The sequence below is a fragment of the Mustela putorius genome, unplaced genomic scaffold (assembly GCF_011764305.1).
Source record: "Mustela putorius furo isolate JIRA1106 unplaced genomic scaffold, ASM1176430v1.1 tig00000135_pilon_pilon_pilon, whole genome shotgun sequence".
Lineage (NCBI taxonomy): Eukaryota > Metazoa > Chordata > Mammalia > Carnivora > Mustelidae > Mustela > Mustela putorius.
In genome coordinates this window covers 2677685-2699108 of record NW_025421292.1, presented here as the reverse complement: position 1 = coordinate 2699108, position 21424 = coordinate 2677685, and the positions used below count along the sequence as shown (strand labels likewise).

At 41.1% G+C, this 21424-nt stretch overlaps 1 protein-coding gene across 1 annotated transcript in view; it reads left to right on the top strand.

Moving 5' to 3' along the window:
* LOC101693633 (diphosphoinositol polyphosphate phosphohydrolase 1) overlaps positions 1 to 21424 on the top strand; it is a 119880-nt gene that overhangs the window by 89539 nt on the left and 8917 nt on the right. Inside the window, exons 3-4 of the mRNA XM_004770653.3 lie at positions 13695 to 13739; positions 18865 to 18949. Coding sequence (XP_004770710.1) covers positions 13695 to 13739; positions 18865 to 18949 — 130 coding nt within the window. The remainder of the gene's footprint in view (positions 1 to 13694; positions 13740 to 18864; positions 18950 to 21424) is intronic.

The following is a 21424-nucleotide window of genomic DNA, read 5'->3' as shown; positions in this document are numbered from 1 at the left end:
TAATGAATATGTTATATCAACAGTCACATTTGTAAGTTTTATAATACCATTTTTATTCTTTGTCGCTTTTACGTACATTTTGTTCTTTTTAAGGATCCACAGCCTCTCAGATTCTTTGAAGATAATAACTACTCTTTCCTAAGTTTTCGAGCCCCATATCAGGCTCCCTACTTGGCGGGAAGCCTGCTTCTCCCTCTCCCCCTGTTTGTGTTCATTCTCTCATTGTCTCTCTCTTTCTCTGTCAAGTAAATAAATAAGATCTTTAAGAAAGAAAAAAATTCTTTAGTCACAATTGAAATTTTATTATTATTTATTTTAAACTTACTAGGAGAACCTAAAGGTCAGCTCTCTTTTACTGCAAATAACTACTAAATTATTTTTCAACCATTGTTTTTACAAAGTGGAATAAAAGAAATCTCTTTACTCAATTTATCTGTTTATATTATCACATATAATTGAATACTATCCACTGATGAATAGCTAAGTCAGTGGCTTAGTGTAGAGATTAGAATCTGCTCTGTTAGAGAATATAGCACTGTATTTGAGCTGGTTTGTGTTGGAATAGAATAGAAGTTGAATTTATGGGATAGGAGCCAGAGGCCTTCTGCCTAAATGAATTGAGTCCAGATGACTCTTCCAAACCAGTTGTACTTGCTTTCCTATCCAGCTCCACATTGCAGGAAAGGATTTTTAGTCCTTAGGAAGTAGATCCACAGTGGACTTTCCATTGACTCCTATACAATTCGCCCTGGCTTCAGCAAATAGTAAATGCAGTTTTTGCTTCAGGAGACTCCATAATCTTTAAGCCACCCGACAACCACTAGACCTGGGGAGATCTAACGGACCCAGCTGAGGTGCCACTTAGCAGAGAGCTTCCCACACAGGAAGTTAATTTAAGGACTCTTGAGTCTAATTCACCTTGAGGGGACACCATGTGACTCAGAAAAAGCTACGTTTCTAGGTTAAATATCACAATAAATGTAACTTGGTTACACTTTAAACTTAAATAATTAATAGACACAAACTTGTATTAAAAAGAAAACAAGGGGCGCCTGGGTGGCTCAGTCATTGAGTGTGTCTGCCTTCCGCTCAGGTCATGATCCCAGAGTCCTGGGATTGAGCCCCATGTCAGGCTCTCTGCTCATTGGGGAGCCTGCTTCTCCCTCTCCTCTTTCTGCTGTGCCTCTCTGTGTCAAATAAATTAATAAAATTATTAACTAATAAAATCATTAATAAAATAAGTAATTAATAAAATATTCTTTTTAAAAAAGAAAAGATAACTTGTCATATGTTTCAAACACAGTAGTACTGAATGACTAAGAATGAAAGGGTAGAAAAAGGCATATCAGGCAAATAATAACCAAAGGAAAATTTAGATAGTAATTATAACATTAAGCAAAATTGAGTGCTGTGAAGTGTGTAAACCTGGCGATTCACAGACCTGTACCCCTGGGGATAAAAATATATGTGTATAAAAAATAAAAAATTTAAAAAATAAATAAATAAATAACATTAAGCAAAATAGAATGTAGTTGAAAAGCATGTAGAGGGACAAGAGGGACACTTAATATTAATAAAAGAGATAGTATAGGGGCACCTGGGTGGCTTAGTAGATTCAGTGTCTGCCTTTTACCCAGGTCGTGATCCCAGGGTCCTCAGATCAAGCCCCACGTCAGGCTCTCTGCTCAGTGGGTAGCCTGCTTCTCCTTCTCCCTCTTCCTGCTGCTCCCCCTGTTTGTGCTTTGTCTCTGTCAAATAAATAAATTTATTTTATTTTATTTATTTATTTTTAGATTTTATTTATTTGACAGACACAGTGCAAGAGGAAATACAAGCAGGGGGAGTGAGAGAAAATAGATGGTTACAGGTCTTTTTAATTTTTATTTTTAAAAAGGTGTACAGGTACAGAATGGTGTGATTGGTTGTTTGTCCTTGTGACCACGTGGCCGACTGGGGATGCAGCTCACTGCCACTGTCTGGTATCACAAGAGAGTATCATACCACATAGCACTAGACCAGGAAAAGATCAAAATTCAAAGTACAGTTTCTACAGAATGTGTATCACTTTTGCACCATCATAAAGTTAAAAAATCATATGTCAAACCATTGTAAGTCAGGGATTGTCTGTATATATACTCTGACACATGCAGTAAAATTAGAAATCAACAATAAAGTTAGCTTGACAGAGAAATATATATTTGGAAACAGAAAAACTGTTCTAAATAATTCTTTTTTTTTTTTTAAGATTTTATTTATTTACTTGACAGAGATCACAAGTAGGCAGAGAGGAAGGCAGAGAGAGAAGGGGAAGCATGCTCCCTGCTGAGCAGAGAGCCCCATGCTCCATCCCAAGACCCTGAGATCATGACCTGAGCAGAAGGCAGAGACTTAACCCACTGAGCCACCCAGGCGCCCCCTAAATAATTCTTGAGTTAAAGCACAAATCACAATAAAAATTAGTAAACAAATAGAACTGAACAATTGAAAGCCCTTCATACCATAACTTACTGGGTATAGCTCATTCAGTTCTTTGAGGCTTAGAGGCTTTTATTAAAAAGCAAAATAGACATTAAACTAAGCATCCAGTACCCTAGAAAAAACAACAGGATACACTCAAAGAATGTAAAAGGATGGAAATAACAAGGAAAATGGCAAAAATTAATACAGGAAAATATAAGTGATCAACAAAACCAAAAGTGGGTTACTTTTATTTTTCTAATAAAATAGACAAGCCTCTTGCAGGACTATTGATAAAGGAAATGAGGAAAGGTAACAAATAAATAAAATAAGAAATAACCATAGAATATAATAGAATCTTCTGCATTGTGAGAATGCTGCTATGTAGAGCCATAAACACAAAAATTAGAAAACTTTGATAAAAATTTTCCAGAAAGGGACACTTGGGTGACTCAGTCAGTTAAACACTGGCCTTCTGCTTGGGTCATGATCCCAGGGTGCTAGGATCAAGCTCCACCTCAGCTCCCTGCTCAGTGGAGAGTCTGCTCCTCCCCTCCCTCTGCCCCTTTCCCTGCTCTTACTTGTGCACTCTTTTCTCTCTTTCTTAAATGAATAAATAAATAAAATCTTAAAAATTTTTTTTTGTTGTTCTAGAAAAAACTACCCAAACCTACACAAAAATTAGAAAACCTGAGGGTCCCAGGGGCCTTAGTCACTTAAGCAACTGACTCTTGATTTGGGCTCAGGTTGTGATCTCAGGGTTGTGAGATTGAGCCCAACATCTGCTACGGGCTAAGCACAGAATGAGCTGGAGAGTCTCTCCCTCTCCCTCTTCCCCTCCCCCATTCATTCATACTCACACTCTAAATACATAAATAAATAAAGTCTTAAAAGTTAGAAAACCTGGGGTGCCTAGGTGGCTCAGTGGTTAAAGCCTCAGCCCTCAGCTCCAGTCATGATCCCAGGGCCCTGGGATCGAGCCCCATATCACGTTCTCTGCTCCCGCAGGGAGCCTGCTTCCTCCTCTCTCTCTCTACCTGCTTCTCTGCCTACTTGTGATCTCTATCTGTCAAATAAATAAAATCTTTAAAAAAAAAAAAAGGTTAGAAAATCTGTATACAAATTATTAATGTTTGTCAAAATTAAGTGTTTAATCACCTGCTGACAAAAAAATACTAAGATTAATTGAACTTTACCAAAATTTCAAAAATACATGTTTTTATCATTTTTTTTTCAAGATTTTATTTATTTATTTGACAGAGAAACACAAAGAGGGATGTGGCTGGCAGAGGGAGAGGAAAATGCAGGCTCCCTGGGGAGCAGGGGCCCTGATGCTGGGTTCAGTTCCAGGACCCTGGGATCATGACCTGAGCCAAAGGCAGATGCTGAACCAACTGAGCCATTCAGGCGCCCATATATATAAGATTTTATTTATTTATTTGTCAGAGAGAAAGAGCAAGTGAGCACAAGCAGGTAGAACAGCAGGCAGAGGGAGAAGCAGGCTGCCTGCTGAGCTGGAAGCCTGAGGTGGGACTCAATCCCAGGACCCCGGGATCATGACAAAGGCAGCTGCTTAACCAACTGAGCCACCCAGGAATCCCCCGCCCCTATATAGTTTTATCTTAAAGAACTGTTTCAGAAAAGAACTATACCTCTTAAGGCTGGTATAACTCTTGATCAGTGATCAGCAAGCTTTTCTGTAAAGGGCCAGATAATAAATACTTTGATTTTGGAAGCCACATGGTATCTGTCACAAATACTCAGTTCTGCTGTTATAACATGAATGAGCCCATACATAATACTTCAGTGAATGAGCCTGGCTATGTTCCAGTGCAAGCTTATTTACAAAAATCAATAACAGGACAAATTTATAGTTTGCTGACCCCGATCCTGATAATTAGAAGTAGAAAGATGGGCGCCTGGGTGGCTCAGCTGGCTAAGTGTCTGCCTTCAGCTCAGGTCATAATCCCAGGATCCCGGATAGAGCCCTGCGTTGGGCTCCCTGCTCAGTGGAAAGTCTGCTGCTCCCCCTGCTTGTGCTCTTTGTCTCTATCAAATAAATAAATAAAATCTTTTAAAAAAAAATCCCAAGTAAAAGAAGAGCAAATAGGATCTGCAGCTTTCTCAGAATATCACACAACTAAATTTTCCCCAAAATATAAGTCTCAGAAAATATGTTTATGTAATTTACTTCATTAAGAGATTAAAATTAAATTATCATCTCAGTAAATAAGGAAAAATTATTTTAAGTTCGGTATCCAGGGGCGCCTAGCTGGATCAGTCAGTAGAGCATGTGCCTCTTCATCTTGATATGACTCATAGGTCGTGAGTTTGAGCCCATGTTGGGGGTATATTGTACTTAAAATAAAAAAAGATCTTGAAAAAATAAAATTCAGTATCTCTCCATCTTGAAAGTTGTTAGCAAACTAAAATAAAATTCCTTAACCTGAAAGCTGGTCTTAATAAAACCGGCAATAAGCATCATAGTTTTGAAATCTTCTGGGTATTCCCAACAGACAGGAAAAAGGCAGTTACGTTTGCTCTCATGCTACCATTTAATACTGAACTGGGGTCCTAGCCACTGCAGTAAGACAAAAATAAATAGAAATTGTAAATATTTAAAAGGAAGAAACAAAATTGTTATTATTTGCAGATGATATCATTATTAACTTAGATGATAAATAATTATTAACTCAGAAAACGAACACAACGGAAACTGATACAACTAGTAAGAGCATTTAGAAAGGTTGCAAACATAAGATTAATATGCAGAGTCCAGCAATGTTTCTTTAAAGCAGTAATTGATTAGAAAATACATAACTTTTTGGGGCATCTGGGTGGCTCAGTGTGTTAAAGCCTCTGCCTTTGGCTCGGGTCATGATCCCAGGGTCCTGGGATCGAGCCCCGCATGGGGCTCTCTGCTCTGCGGGGAGCCTGCTAACTCCTCTCTCTCTCTCTGCCTGCCCTCTGCCTACTTGTGATCTCTGTCTGTCAAATAAATAAATAAAATCTTAAAAAAAAAAAAAAAGAAAATACATAACTTTTTAAAAATACAAACCATTCATAGCAACAAAACTGAACTAAAACTAAAATGCTTTGCTGTAGACTAGTGCAGGATGTTTACAATAAAAATAATAAGTTTGTTGAAGGAATCAAAAAATACCTAAGGGAGAGATACAGTCTATTCCCTGATAAGACTATTGTAAAGATGTATTTCTTAAATTAACCTAAAAATTCAATAATAAAAATAAACATCCCAAAAGGATTTTTCAGAGATCTAAAAAACTGATTTTTGGTATTTTAATATTTATATGGCAGAATAAAAGTACAAAAATGGCTTTGAAGTTTTTGAAAAAGAACAGAGGAGAGGGGACTACCCTTGCAGGTATTAGGATAAAGCTGTATTAGTTCAAACCACACGATATTAGTATACAATTTGACAACTAGATTGGTAAAACAGAATGATACCTACTGGATCTATTCTGGAGCCTCTGGACCATTGGGTACTTGGGAATAAATTCCCAAATTAATTTTGATGCATCATATTATAAAACTCTTCAAATTATTAGAAAAAGTGTGGGAGATTGAAGGAATACTGAAAAGACAAAAGGAAAAGATAAGTAAAATCAGCAATATCTTACAAAATATGTTTAGCATAGGACATCAAAAATAAAGACATAAGTCAGAGAAAGGCAAATATATTTCATTTCACTCATATATGGAATTAATAAAAGAGAGAGAGTTAGACAAACCAAAAAACAGACTTGTGTTAACTATACAAAATGATGGTGACCAGAGGGAAGGTTGGCGGGGGGTGGTGGGCGGGAATGGGTGAACTAGGTGATGGGGATTGAGGAGTGCACTTATGGAAGACCACATATAGAATTGTCGAATCAGGGGCACCTGGGTGGCTTAGTGGGTTAAAGCCTCTGCCTTCAGCTCAGGTCATGATCCCTGGTCCTGGGATAGAGCTCTCTGCTCAGCAGGGAGCCTGCTTCCCCGCCCCCTCTGTCTGCCTGCCTCTCTGCCTACTTGTGATCTCTGTCAAATAAATAAAATCTTAAAAAAAAAAAAAATTGTCGAATCACTGTATTGTATACCTGAAACCAGTGTAACACTGTATGTTAACTATACTGGAATGAAAATTTAAAAACTTAATAAAATTTTTTTAAAAAACGGGTATCAGGCTGGGAGCAGAACATAAATGTTTATCACAGAGGCTAAGTATTAAGACAGAATTTCAGAAGATCATTACAATGGTCAATAATCAAATAGGAAAAATAGATAAAATAGTATGAATTCCCAAAAGAAATCTGAATGTCCATTAAACAGGAAAAAGTACACTGTTAGAAAAATTATGCAGTGTAATTTCATACTCCTCATGTTCACTTAAAATTTAAAAGGCTGACAACAAAAAAATATTCAAGAGGAACGAGAGTGATGGGAACTTGTACATTGCCTGTGTACTTGGAGAATATACCTGGTAGTTACTGCTGTATAACAAGCTGTCCCCAAACTCAGTGGCTTAAATTAGTTAAGTATTGGTTGTTACTCACAAGTCCATGGGTCTGCTTCCAGTGTCTACTCCTCAGTACTAAACTGAGTGGACTGCTCCGATGTCTACGGCCAGCTCTGGGCAGAGTAGGCAGCTCTGCTCCTCTTAGCTAGGCTTTCTTGTTTGGAGGTCAGCCGGCTGTAGGCTGCTTTCTCTTACCCTCGGCTGAGACAGGTCTTTCATCCTTTAGGAGACTAGCTCACATGGCAGTGGCAGAGTTCTAAGAGACAGAGTGGAAGCTACAAGACCTCTTGAGGCCTAGTCTTGGAACTGGTACAGCGTCAGTCTGCATTCTCTTGGCCAAGTCACAAGGTCAGCCTCGTAAAGGAGTATCCCTTGATAGGAAGAACTGTAAAATCACATTTCAAAGGACACGGGGATAGGAAGAGGTAGAGAATTGTGGTCATTTCTGCCATTGATGTACTGCATAGAGGAACTTGATAATATGTGGGGAAATTGGTGGTACTTTTATCCTGTGATTCAGAAATTTGATCTTAAAGAAACTGATACAGGTGGTGGGTTGTAACAAGGATATATCTACAAGAGAGGTTTTGGGTTTTGGTTTGGGGTTTTGCAGTGTTTTTTATAATCGCAGAACTAAATGTCTACCAACAAGCAAATGAATTAATTGTGGTAAGTTCCTAAAGTAGAATACTGTTCAGCAACCAAAATGAATTAATTTGAACTACATGTTTCAATATCTCTAAAACTCAGAACCATGAAATTGAGGGGACAGAGTTGCAGAAAGTATAATCCTTTTTTTTAATTGAGTAGAGGAACATACAGAAAATACTGACCAATACTACCATGAGTAATGGCTAGATACCTAAGTAGTACAAGTATAAAGACATGCAAGAGAGTGATAAGCACCAAATTCAGATGAGTAGTTACCTCCGAGGGCTGGGGAGTACACATGGGGTTTCAGTGGTACCACTAGTTTTATTTCTTTACAAAAAATTTTAAAAATACATGGGTGCCTGTGTGACTCAGTCAGTTAAGCGTCTGTCATGATCTCAGGGTCATGGGATTGAGCCCCTAATTGGGCTTCCTGCTCAGCGGAGAGTCTGCTTCTCGCTCTTTCTCTCCCCCACTCTTGTGTGCACACACACTCTCACTCTCAAATAAATAAATCTTAAAAAAAAAAACACACAAAATGGTACATCACTATTTGACAAAGCTGGCTACTACCTGAATGTCTGTTATTTCTTTACTTTTTTGATGTTTGAAATATTTCATTTAAAAAACAAAAAATCTCTGGGATGGGATTTCACAGGACTTAATCATGATGGCGTCCCATCTACTTTCATCTGTCTTTAGTGTGACTCTTTTCCTGCTGTTACTTAAGTTTGGCAGGTACCAGAAAGGTGTGTGTATTGAAGACCATATATTTTTGTTCCTGGGTTTCCTCATACACATACTTGCATGAGAGTGGTTCCCCTGAGCTCCTTTTGGATCTGGGCTTATTGGTTTAATAGAGCAAGCTGTTATACTGCAGTTCGCTTGGATGTTCATAATTGTTTCGGGATACTCAAGTCTTCCTCTGAGAGCTACCTTCTAAATCAAAGCAAGTAGCAGGAAGTGTTCTTATACAGTACCTGCCCTGCCTAAGCGGCTTCAACCATACCGATTATGTATCTCACATAGCAAGCCCAGAGGTTGGACATTCATTATGTCATTGCTTCAGCAGCTCAGCCACCTCAGGGCCCAACTTCAGTTCAGCTTCTCATTGAGTCTCCTGCCCTTCCCCTTAGGAGCACAAGGTGACTGTAGCAGCTCCAAGTTTTCAGGTCCCCACTTGACAAGCAGGGTGTAGGGTTTCTTTTTATGCAGCTCTTTATCATGGTGGGAAATCTTTTCCTTCCATGAGCCCCCAAGAGACAGCCTCCCAGAAACCATTGGTCCAGAACTGGGTCATGGCACGCCTGAACCCGTCACTGCAGAAGGGAGCAGAATTCCCTGCGCCATTCCAGGTGTGCCATAGCTCTTCCCTGAACAGAATCCAGGTCTTACTGGTAGAACAGTGGAAGGAAGAGTGCCGGTGCGCTAGACACCCGTCAGTGTCTGCCAGAATGTCCACCTTAGAGTAAAAAATAGGTTTCAGAAGGTGATGATCCATTTTGTACCCACTTGGACTACAGCGACACAGCCAGGGCTCTTCATGGTGGCAGATTGTCGGAGGGGCAGTCTCCAAGGCTGGTCCATTGGCAGTGCCTCCGCCTGAGTCTCGTGTGCTTGGTGGGAGAGCTTACTAGCAGGAAAGATGGCATGACGGGACTCTCGCTAGTTGGCACTTCAGTCTCAGCAAAACATCCCAAAAGGGGAAAAAAAAGAAATTTGTAGGGTTTTTTTCTTTTTAAAAAGTAAGCAGTTGCCCAAATTATTTTTGTTAACTAGTCCGAAAGTGCTAGAATTAAAGTATTATACTTAGAAGTTCAAGGCAGCACTTACCTGCATGTAGTTGGATAATGAAGGGCAATATATTTTTTTCTTTTTCTTTCTTTTTCCTTTTTTTTAAGGGGAGTTCTTACTGCTAGCTAAAATGAGCTTCTAAATAAAGTCTCCTTCTCCAGATTTTGGGGTTTTTGACATATAGATTAAAATTATAACTGCTTTTATATGATTTGGAGAAGAACAGGTCCATCCCAGCACCCTGCCTAGAACAGACTTCCATAAGCCCAGACTCAAATCTCATCCCGAAATGTTGGAGCCAGCTCTCTGTCTGATGTGACCCTGACACCTACCCCAGCCCACATGCGAGAATCATGTGAGCGACAAAAATAACTCTCTTCTGGTGCTTGTGGCAGCAGTTGACAGGGAGCTAGCTCAAAGCTAATTGGACGGTGGAGAAGCATGAAAACATAAAATGTTGCAGTGAACTCTGTCTTGGAGGACCTTTGCCTCTGAGGAATCTTCCTTTTGATCAGCACTATGACTTTCAAGAACTGAAATCCTCTTGCTTACGAAAGAGGCACCTCCTCCTAAGAAAACTGGTAAATAAAAGAATATTTCTTTGCTTTTCATCATAGACTCATTGGCAAGATCACCTTAGATAGAGTTCTCCAAAGTAGATCCCCTAAATATTAGTATAAAACTTGAACATTGAAACAAATAAAGCTATTGTTAATTTCCACAACTTGAAGTTTAATTAGAAGTGAAAATAAATGCCACTAAAATTTCTTTGTGCAGATGCCATTATTTAAGTTACACTAGACTTCGTAAGAAGACATCTATTTTATTTTTTTCAGATTTTATTTATTTATTAGAGAGCATAAGTGGGGTGAAGGGCAGAGGGGAAGCAGGCTCCCCACTGAGCAGGGAGCCCTGGGACTCCCATGTTGTGACCGAAGCCGAAGGCAGATGCTCAACCGACTGAGCCACTCAGGCACCCCAGAATGTATCTATGTGATAAAGAAAAATGCAAAAAAAAAAAAAAAAAAAGAAGAAGAAGAAGAAAGAAAAAAATGCTTTAATGCTTTTTCCAACTGCCTTTGTTAAAGTAAATCAGATATGTGTTGATGCAGAAAACACCATTATTAAACAAAAGTTTTAAATAAGTTGTATTGAACTGTAATAATATTAAATTAATTGCTCCCTTAAGAATTGGAGATTGGGGGGCAACTGGATGGTTCAGTGGATTAAGTGTCTGCCTTTAGCTCAGGTCATGATCTCAGGGTCCTGGGATCGAGCCCCGCATCAGGCTATATGTTTGGCGTGGAGCCTACTTCCCCCTCTCTCTCTGCTGCCTCTCTGCCTATTTGTGAACTCTTTCTCTCTGTCAAAAGAAACAAATAAAATCTTTAAAAAAAAGAATTGGAGATTGGGGCACCTGGGTGGTTCAGGCAGTTTAGTCCGACTCTTTGATTTTGGCTCAGGTCATGATCTCAGGGTCATGAGATTGAGCCCTGTGTCAGGCTCTGAGCTCAGCGAGGAGTCTGCTTGTCCCTTGTCCCTCTCCTCCTCCTCCATTCCCTACCCCCATGAGTACACACTCTTTAAATAAATAAATAAAATCTTTTTTTTAAAAAATTGGAGATCAGGGATGCCTGGGTGGCTCAGTTGGTTAAGCGGCTGCCTTTGGCTCAGGTCATGATCCCAGCGTCCTGAGATCGAGTCCCACATTGGGCTCCTTGCTCAGCAGGGAGCCTGCTTCTCCCTCTGCCTCTGCCTGCCATTCTGTCTGCCTGTGCTTGCGCGCTCTCTCTCTCTCTGACCAAAAAAAAAAAAAAAAAAAATGGAGGTCATTTTCTTTTCTAAACTTCTGGTTTCTTTAGGGAAAAAAATTTTAATTTAACAGTTAAAACTGCTAAAGAGAACTATGTCTCTACTTTGCAGAAGAGAAATGTGAATGATGCCCTCTCTGAGCCTCTGTGAATCTCCTTACCTCCCTCCCTCTCCACCAACCTGACGGATGCTCTAGGCCCAGTCGGTGGTGACCACAGGCAGGAGCACGAGTGTCACATCTCAGGAGTTGATCTGAGTGTTCAGGCTACCGGGGTGAGGGTACTGAATTGGTTTTCTAGTCTAGGCTGGCCTGCCAGCTCGTCCCACTTGTTCAGGCAGCTACATTGGTTAATTCATAAAGTACAATCTTAGTCTTAACTGGCCGTGGAGTGCAATTATCTCTAAAAATGTAGAGTCAGTTTAAGGGCACCTGGCTGGCTCGGTCAGTGGAGTGTGTGGCCCTTGATCTTCATTAGTTCAAGCCCAACATTGGCTGTAGAGGTTACTTAAATAAATACAAAAAATTTTTTAAACATGTAGAGAATCAGTTTAAATAAGAAAAGGTAAACATTTCATTTTAGTAGACCCCAAAGCCACATGGGGGAAAGAATGGATAGGAAATGAACAGGCATGTTGGCAAGAGGAAAGAAGAGAATTCTTTGACAGATAATTCTCAAAAATTGATTTTAAAATATAGCTTACCTAGGAGTCTAGGCCTATAAGTTGGCCTTTATTTTAAATATCTTTGAAGAACTTCCGGAGTACTTATTTCAAAATTTTCTTCATTTTGTACAGACTTAATGAGTACCTCTTGTCTTTAGAAAGTATTTTTGCCTCAATTTTTAGTTTATTACAAATTTAGTTATAACATAACAAGGCAGTGGAAATTAAAAACAAGTTACAGCATTTCTTAGGCACTTCCAGGGATTCATCCTTCTCTTGCTCTCCTCACCTCTAGCAGGGACAGATATAAGATAGAAAAACCAAAAGCTAAAAAGACATAGCTTGGAAAAAAAAAAAAAAGACATAGCTTGGCACAAAAGTTAGGTGGGTACCACCTCTATAGAAATAGGGTAGAACTCCTGAATGTCATGGGAAGACTGCAGCCTGACAGGCCTTGGGTGGCTAGTGTTCAGAACCCTTGGAGTAGGAGAGCCTAGGTTCCCAACGGAAAGGATACCAGGAGCAGAGACTTTTAGAAAGGTGTGCACCTAGGTAGGGAGAGGACACAGAAGCAATGCACGGTAAAAGATGGAGCCAAACCACACCCGATTCCATGGCTCTGCCTGCAGTATTCCCTGGATATCGTTGGAGCAGAAGCTTCACAAGTAAGCCCTTCACCAGCTGGAACATGAATTCACTTCAGATGAAATGAATTTTATGGCATGGCCTGACAAGGAACTTAAGTATGTTCAAGCTGTTCAAAGGTGAATGAAGAAATTTAAAAGAACAAAAAATCATGGAAACAAAGGCATACATAATGGAAACAGATATGTAAAGAACAGGTAGAAATGAAAAACATGCCTAGAGATGGGATAGCCCTAGTTTTGATAGGCTGAAAAGAAAATTAATCAATTGAAATAACTGAAAAATGTGCCTGTGATGCATCAGAAAGACACAAATTTAAAAAAAAAATACCAAAGGGCCAATGGGAGATAATGGAGTTTATGCACAAAAGCCTCACCGCTGTATGAAGTTGCTACCTCCCTGTCAACTCTGTCCATCATATCATTCTGTGCATCTCTGTCAATTCCTGTCACTAGCAGAATCACCAGGTTTATGTACTTGTTAACTTACGCCTTCCTGAGCTGCTTCTACAAGGTGCTGAGCCCTGTTTTTCAGACTTATTGTATGCAGACAGCCAAGAACGAGTCAGATAAGGATCCTGTTCTTGGATCCTGTGTTCTAGCCTATTCATCACTGTATCTCTGACACGTATTAGGCAGTCAATGTATTTGTTGAATGAATGAGTGAGTGAGTGAAGTAATTAATACCTCAAAATATCTTCCATGTGGCTTCATGGCCTTGATTACCTGCTGTGTTTGGCCGGCATGGCAGTGGGGAGAGAGACGGGGAGGAGATGAGAGGAATCCTCCCTCCCTAGAGCACACCCTGCTGTTACCAGTCTGTGACACTCAGAAAATACTGGTGTGACCTCCATAGACCTAGTCATCCTTGGGTTTTGGGGTTTTTTTTTAAGATTTTATTTATTTATTTGACAGAGAGAGATCACAAGTAGGCAGAGAGGCAGTTAGAGAGAGAGGAGGGGGAAAGCAGGCTCCCCGCCGAGCAGAAAGCCCGATGTGGGGCTCGATCCCATGACCCTGGGATCATGACCTGAGCCGAAGGCAGAGGCTTTAACCCACTGAGCCACCCAGGCACCCCCATCCTTGGGTTTTGATTCAGAATGAGACCAGCAATATAAACAATATTAATGTGTTAATTCTTCTTCACTTTTCAGGCTGGAGTAAAAGGGACATTGGGAAGATTAGTTGGAATTTTTGAGGTAAGCCTATTAAAATCTTTGGTGCAATTGGTATCATGTTAGTAACCATGTAATATGGATATATGTATTTCTTTGTCTTCGTCCTTTCAGGCTGCTATAACAAAACTGAGTGTCCTGTAAACAATAGAAATGAGTTTCTCACAGTTCTGGAGGCTAGAAAGTCCAAAATCAAGGCCCCAGCGGACTCACTGTCTGGTGAGGACCCACTTCCTGGTTCATAGTTACTAGTTTCTCCTGCTATCCAAAAGTAGCGTGTTCATAGGAAGCCTTTTGTAAGTCAAAATGGTAGAAAGTGAAGAAGCAATTAATTTATATGGTGATTTTTTTTTTTTTTAGCACTTCCAAAACCAAAAAACAATCTCTCTGAGGCTTTTCTGATACTTCAGGATCCATGTTGTTAACGGTTACATAAAATAAGTTAAGCTAACGCACAGGTGTGCAGAGCCCCAGTCCACAGCTCTGGCAGCTCAGTGAGGGAGTGCTGAGTGCAGTTCCCAGGGAAGGAGCCCGGCTGACCACCCTCTCCTCTCTCACGGCTCCAGGTGGCCACTGCTTCTGATAGCTTGCTACAATAGAAATGCTGAATGCTTCTTTTGCTTTTCATTTTTTTTTAAATAAATGCAAATTCCTCTTCAGATTTCTTTCAGTTAGCAAAAGCAGGTACTGATGTAGGTCTTTCATAAAAGTGAAACTGAAGTGGCTTACCTAGAATTTTTGAAAAGCAGGGGGTTCTTGTAGCCATTTCTCTGTTTTCACACAGTGAAAGGGGGATGGTTGCTCACTGGGGCATCTTTTATCCCAAGAGTCAGCCCTTCTCAACCCAATCTGCTGCCAGATTGGGAGCTCCTAATACTACCTGCTAATACTAACCCATTGGGAGTTAGGATTTCAACATCCTAATCGGGGGGGACAAAAACATCTAGTCCCTTGAGGTCCGAGTCTAGGGTAGACGCCATCTTTGTTTTGCTGTGTTTTCAAAACAAAGCAGCACCAAGAGAATAGTTTTCTTTCTTTTTCAAAATCCCATAGTCCCCTCCAGACAAATAGAATTATTTCAAAGTACAGGCGTAGCCTCAGAGATACTGTCGGTTCAGTTGCAGACCACTGCAATAGAGCATTTATTGCAATAAAGTGAGTCAAATATTTGATTTTTGTCAGCGCATATGAAAGTTATATTTATACTATATTGTAGTCTATGAAGTGTATATATACACTTACAATGTCTGTATCAATGTGTATGCTTTAATTTAAAAATACTTTATTGCTAAAAAATGCTAATCATCATGAGCTTTCAGTAAGTTACAGTCTTTTTGCTGGGCGAAGGGATTGCCTCTGTGTTGATAGCTGCTGACTGATCAGGGTCATGGTTGCTAAGAATTGGGTTGGCTGTGGCAGTTTCTTAAAATAAGAAGTTTGCAGGGAGCCTGGGTGGCCCAGCCATTAGGCATCTGCCTTCGGCTTAGGTGGTGGCCCCGGGGTCCTGGGATCAAACCCCTCCTCGGGCTCCCTGCTTAGCGGGAAGACTGCTTTCCCTTTCCCACTCCCTCTGCTTGTGTTCCCTCTCTCACTGGGTCTCTGTCTGTCAAATAAATAAATAAAATCTTTAAAAAAAAAATAGTTTGTTGCACCAGTTGACTCTTCCTTTTGTATATATTTTTTCTGTAGCAGACTATGCTGTTTACACACAGTACAACTTCTTTCAAAATTGGGAGTCTGTCTTCTCAAACCTACTTGCTGCTTTATCAACTACATTTATGGAATATTCTATATCTTCTGTTGTCACTTCAACAATCTTCACACAATTTTCACCAGGGGTAGACTCCATCTCAAGAAACCACTTTCTGTGCTTGTCCGTAAGCAGCAGCTTCTCGTGTCTTCAGGTTTTACCATGAGATTGCAGCAATTCAGTCCCATTTTAGGTTCCACTTCCTCCCTTCTTTCCTTCCTTCCTTCCTTCCTATCTTTTTTGATAGAGAGCAGAGAGCATAAGCTCAGGGCAGTTGGAAGGAGAGAAGGAGAGAGAGAGAGTTTTAAGCAGACTCTCTGCTGAACACAGAACCCAGTGCAGGGCTCCATTTCATGACTCTGAGATCATGACCTGAGCTGAAACCAAGAGTTGGACGCTTTGGGTCCCTAGGTGGCTCAGGTGGTTGGGCGACTGCCTTTGGCTCAGGTCAAGATCCTGGAGTTCCAGGATTGAGTCCCACATCAGGCTCCCTGCTGAGCAGGGAGCCTGCTTCTCCCTTTGGCCCTCCCCCTCTCATGCTCTCGCTCTCTCTCAAATAAATAAATAAAATCTTAAAAAAAAAAAAAAAGAGTTGGACGCTTAACTGACTGCAGACTCCACTTACTCTAGTTCCCTTGCTCTTTCTACCACATCTGCAGTTTCTTCATCCACTCAAGTCTTGAATCTCTCAAAGTCCTTCATGAGGATTGCAATCAGCTTCTTCCAAACTCCTGTTTGTGTTGATATTTTTTACCTTTTTCCATGAATCACCATTGTTCTTTATGACATCTAGATGGTGAGTCCTTTCCAGAAGGTTTCCAGTTTACTTTGCCCAGATCCATCAGAGGGATCACTCACTCTCTAGCCTTATGAAGTGTATTTCTTAAGTAGAAGGACTTACAAGTTGAAATGACTCCTTGATCCATGGTCTGTGGAATGGATGTTGTGCTAGCAGGCATGGAAGCATTCATCTTGTCCATCTCCATCAGAGCACTTGGCTGACCAAGGACACTGTCAATGAGCAATCTTTTTTTTTTTTTTTTTTTGGCTATTTATTCTTAGTAGCATATAATGTATTATTTGTTTTAAAAGAAATCTTTTTTTCTGAGCAGGAGTTCTCAACAGTGGGCTTTAAGTATTCAGTAAACCATGTTGGAAACAGGTGTGTTGTCATCCAGGCTTTGTTCCATTTATAAGAGCATGGCAGAGTTGATTTCGCTTAATTTTTGAAGACCCTAGGATATTTGGAATGATCCTTGAGCCCTGGCTTCAACTTGAAGTTACCAGCTGCCCCTGACCAGAGAGTCACTCCGTCCTTTGAAGCTTTGCAGCCAGGCATTGACCTCCCTAACCATGAAAGTCCTAGATGACATCTTCTTCCGATAGAAGGCCGTTTCATCTACACTGAAAAACTGTTGTCTAGTATAGCCCCGTCATGGATGATCAGAGATAGGTCTCCTGGAGAACTCGCTCCATCTTCTCCATCAGCACCTGCTGCTTCACCTTGCACTTTTGTGTTATGGAGACAGCTTCTTTCTGGTTTAACCCACATGAAGCCACCTCTGCTAGCTTCAGACTTTTCTCCTTTGGCCTTCCCATCTCTCTCAGCCTTCACAGAACTGAAGAGAGCGAGGGCCTTGCTCTGGGTCAGGCTTTGTCTTAAGGGACGGTTGTGACTGGGTTGATCTTCCATCCAGAACATTCAAACCTTCTCCATATCAAGGGTAAGGCTATTTCGCTCTCTTGTCATGCATGCGTTCACTGCAGTAGAACTTTTAATTTCCTTCCAGAACTTTTCCTTTGCATTCACACCTTGGCTAACTGGTGCAAGAGGCCTAGCTTTCAGCCTGTCTTGGCTTTCAGCATGCCTTCCTTACCAAGCTTAATCATTGTGAGCTTCTGATTTAAAGGGAGAGTAGAGCTATGCAATTTTTTTTCTCACTTGAACATTTAGAAGTCACTGTAGGGTTATTAATTGGTTAATCTTGTCTTAAAGTTGTTGTTTTATTTTGTTTTGTTTTGTTTAGAGTTCATTTATTTATTTGAGAGAGAGAGAAGAGCACAAGCAGGGGGAGCAGCTGGCAGAGGGAGAGAGAAGCAGACTCCTCGCTGAGCAGGGAGTCTAATACGGGGCTCAATCCCAGGACCCTGGGATCATGACCTGAGCCAAAGGCAGATGCTTAACCAATGGGGCTACACAGGCACTCCCCATTGGCCTAATCTTAATTTTGTTGTGTCTCGGGGAATAGGGAGAAGGACAGAGAGATGGGGATGACCAGTCAGTGGGATTTATTGCTTGAGTTCATATCTTATAGGGGCATCCTTTGTGGGACCCTAAAACAATTACAATAGCAACATCAACAGTTATTGATCATGGATTGCCATAACACTTATAATAATAACGAAAAAGGGGCGCCTGGGTGGCTCAGTGGGTTAAGCCACTGCTTTCGGCTCAGGTCATGATCTCAGGGTCCTGGGATCGAGTCCCGCATCGGGTTCTCTGCTCAGCAGGGAGCCTGCTTCCTCCTCTCTCTCTCTCTCTCTGCCTGCCTCTCTGCCTACTTGTGATCTCTCTCTGTCAAATAAATAAATAAAATCTTTAAAAAAAAAAAAAATAATAATAACGAAAAAGTCTGAAGTACTGTGGGAATTACCAAACTGACAGACACAAAGTGAGTAAATGCCATTAGGAAGAAGACCTCAGTAGACTTGCTTGACACCACATTGCCACAGACCTTCCATTTATAGCAGAGGCAGTGTCTGTGACGCACAAACAAGGTATGCCTAATATGGTTTATCCCGTCCCTACCTCTCTTCCTCTTCTCCGAGATACAAGGAAGGGACATAAAGTATAGAGAACACTGAAGGAAAAGAAGATAAAATAACTATATAGCAAAGGTGGAAGGAACAAGCTAAGAGGCTGGGTAGAGGTTTGGAGGAAGGTGGAAGGAAGTGAGAAGTGGGGAAATAAAGATGAGCAAAGTTAGTAGGAGAAGGGAAGACATGCCAGATCATCAGCTTGTTTGCGCTCATGGAAGCCCCACCCACCCACAGCCTCTTCTCTTCCTTGTGTTCTTGCGAGTTACATTTCTCAAGGGGTCACAAACTTCTTCTCACAGCCTTCCTGGGAAGTTGTACTTAGGGGAAGGGGAACAAAAAAAAGAGATTAAAGCTTGGGTTTTAGAAGGCCAGCCAAAGAGCACAGCCGTAAATGCAAGTGCGGCATGTTTTAAATAGGCCATCTGGCGCTATTCCCTTCATGACTGTAGGATGATTAAAAGTAAAAGGAATGCTTGTGTCTGAGCTCTCCGGACATACGGCTAAGAGTGTGTTTCACTTAAGTAATGTCAGCTCTCTGAGGGAAAGCTCTTCCTCTGTCCTTTTCTCTTTGCCCTTCAGAACCAGGAGAGGAAGCACAGAACGTATGTGTATGTGCTTATTGTCACAGAAGTGCTGGAAGACTGGGAAGATTCCGTTAACATTGGTAAGTTGTCCCCAGATAGCTTTCAGAATGCTCCCCGCCACGGGCCCTTGCCACGCCACAGGTCATGATCCAGACCTAGAAACAAGCCTGATGAAAGAAGCCATAGAAGAATATGTTTATTGGAACAAGCATGTCCATTTTGATGAAAAGTAGTGTTTTGAAATATTCAAAAGAAAGCTGAAGGTGGGTACCTGGTCAACCAATAGAAACATGGTGCCTAAAAAATAAGAAATGTGGTTTCTAACACCAAACTGGTCCGCCCACAGCAGATAGTGACCCTTGTCCACAATGCTGGGGCCACCGCTGGCCACGAAACCCCAGCTGGGAGCAGGACCTTGGCTGTTCCTTGTGATGCTTATTCATACTGTTGGAGAAAGCTACTGGTTTGGTGGGGGGAGCCGCTTCCTCCAGAGTTGTGTGGTAGAAGCAGAGCAGTGGGAGCAGTTTCCGGTTTTACCCATATTTGCCTTCAGATGCCCCTCCTTTTCTCCTGAGGAGCCATTCTCTGATTGCTCAGATCACTATTGGGTGTGTGTCTTTGGAACTAAAAACTTAGTTGATTTAATGGTTGGATCATGGTTTAATCTTTTGCCTCTGAAGGAAAGTATATTCTAGGAAAGTGTAATATTAATTTAAAAACCGGTTATAAATCAGCAAACGGATAGAATCCAGTTGCTGAAACCTCTCCCTTTATGGTGCGTGTGGGCTTTGCCACCGTGCCCCTCACACTGCTGATGTGGGTGTTTTGTGGCCTTTCGGCTTTCAACGGCTTTGTATCTGGTAAGAATGCAATATGCTCAAGGAAATGAATTCAGTAGGGGTTTATTAAAAATAGCCTCCTTGACAGCCAGTGCTAGGGCTTAAAAAGGAGACAGAGATGAGTGTGGCATGGCCCTGTCCTCAGAGCATTCTGTCAGGCAGGAGTCACACACTAGTGATATGAATTGTCAAGGTACCGTTGCTCTATTAATATCCAACAGGACTTTCACCTTGTACTACTTGAGAGAATTGAAATACCAAAATAGTCTAAAATATGGAGAATAAGCCTGTGAGCTGTCCTTCAGATGAGCCTTTTTCGGGTGGAAATTGGCTTTTAAATGTACGCCTCAGTGAAGGATAAGTGAGCTAAGGTACATTTGTCTGATGGAATGTCGCACAGCTGTTAAACACGGGCTTCTGAAAGCTAATAGACCATTGTTGGTGAATGAAAAAAGCAGGGTATAAACTTATATATACACTAATTAGAGCTACATTAAAATAGGAATGTGAAATGAAAACAAAAATGAGGTTCTGGTTTTCACCTAAAGAATAAGGCAGTGACAGAGGGAAAGGTAGCATTGCCGAGCGGGGCGGTGGTGAGAATGACATGTGGCGAACACACAGGCAGGGCTGGGGAGTGGGATGGCCCTGCTGGAAAGCAATTTGGCGTTACAGAACACGAGGCCTTTAGAGTCCACATGTTTTATTCTTAGGATCTCAGTTCTAGGCCTCTTCTGGGAGGTTAATACAAAGAAAAAAACAGATAAAGGGTTTTTTTGTTGTTTTTGAAGAGCGAGAGTGCTGGGGGCTGAGGGAGAGGGGAAGAGAGAGAATCCTAAGCAGGATCCACGCCCAGCACAGAACCCGGACATGGGCTCCGTCTCACAACCCTGAGATTGTGACCTGAGCCAAAAATCAAGATTCAGACGCTCTACTGCCTGAGCCATCCAGGCGCTGCACATATTTTTTTTTATAACGTAGACAAGTAAGTAAGAAAGAGTGTGTAATAAAAAAAGAAGCAATAACAATAATAGTACTAATAAGCAAACTCTTATAACATATACTGTGTGCCAGGTATCTTACATATTAATCCTCACAACTAGGGCACCGGGGTGGCTCAGTCAGTTAAGCGTCTATCTGTAGCTCAGGTCATGATCTCAGGGTCCTGGGATGGAGTCCTGTATCGGGCTCCCTGCTCAGCGGGAAGTCTGCTTCTCTCTGGTTCCCCCTGCTTGTGTTCCCTCTCTCACTATTTCTCTGTCAAATAGATGAAATCTTTAAAAAAAAAAATCCTCACAACTGACTTGTGAGATGGGTACTAGTTATTACCTCTACAAATGAAGAAGGTTAGGGGCACAGCTCAGTACCTAGTTCAGTAACTTGCCATGAACTGACCGTTCATTAGAGCCAGTGATGTTATTGGAGCCCAGCATGTTAGCTCCAGCATCGGGGGTTCTAACCACAACACTCTTCTTAGAGCTCTTCAGGACTCCAAGCATCTGAAAGCATGATCCCAGTTATAGTTGTTCAGGGCAGCCTCTTTTTCAGATACAATGGAAGAAAAGCAAAGACACGAAGATACCCAGGGTAGTCATTTGTGGTTTCTCGTGTTGTAGGTAATTGTATTCTTTATACTTTCTTCCATTTTCCTAATGTTAAGCAATGATCTTTTATTATAAGAGAAAAAAATAAAGGATTTTCAAAACAAATTTGAGA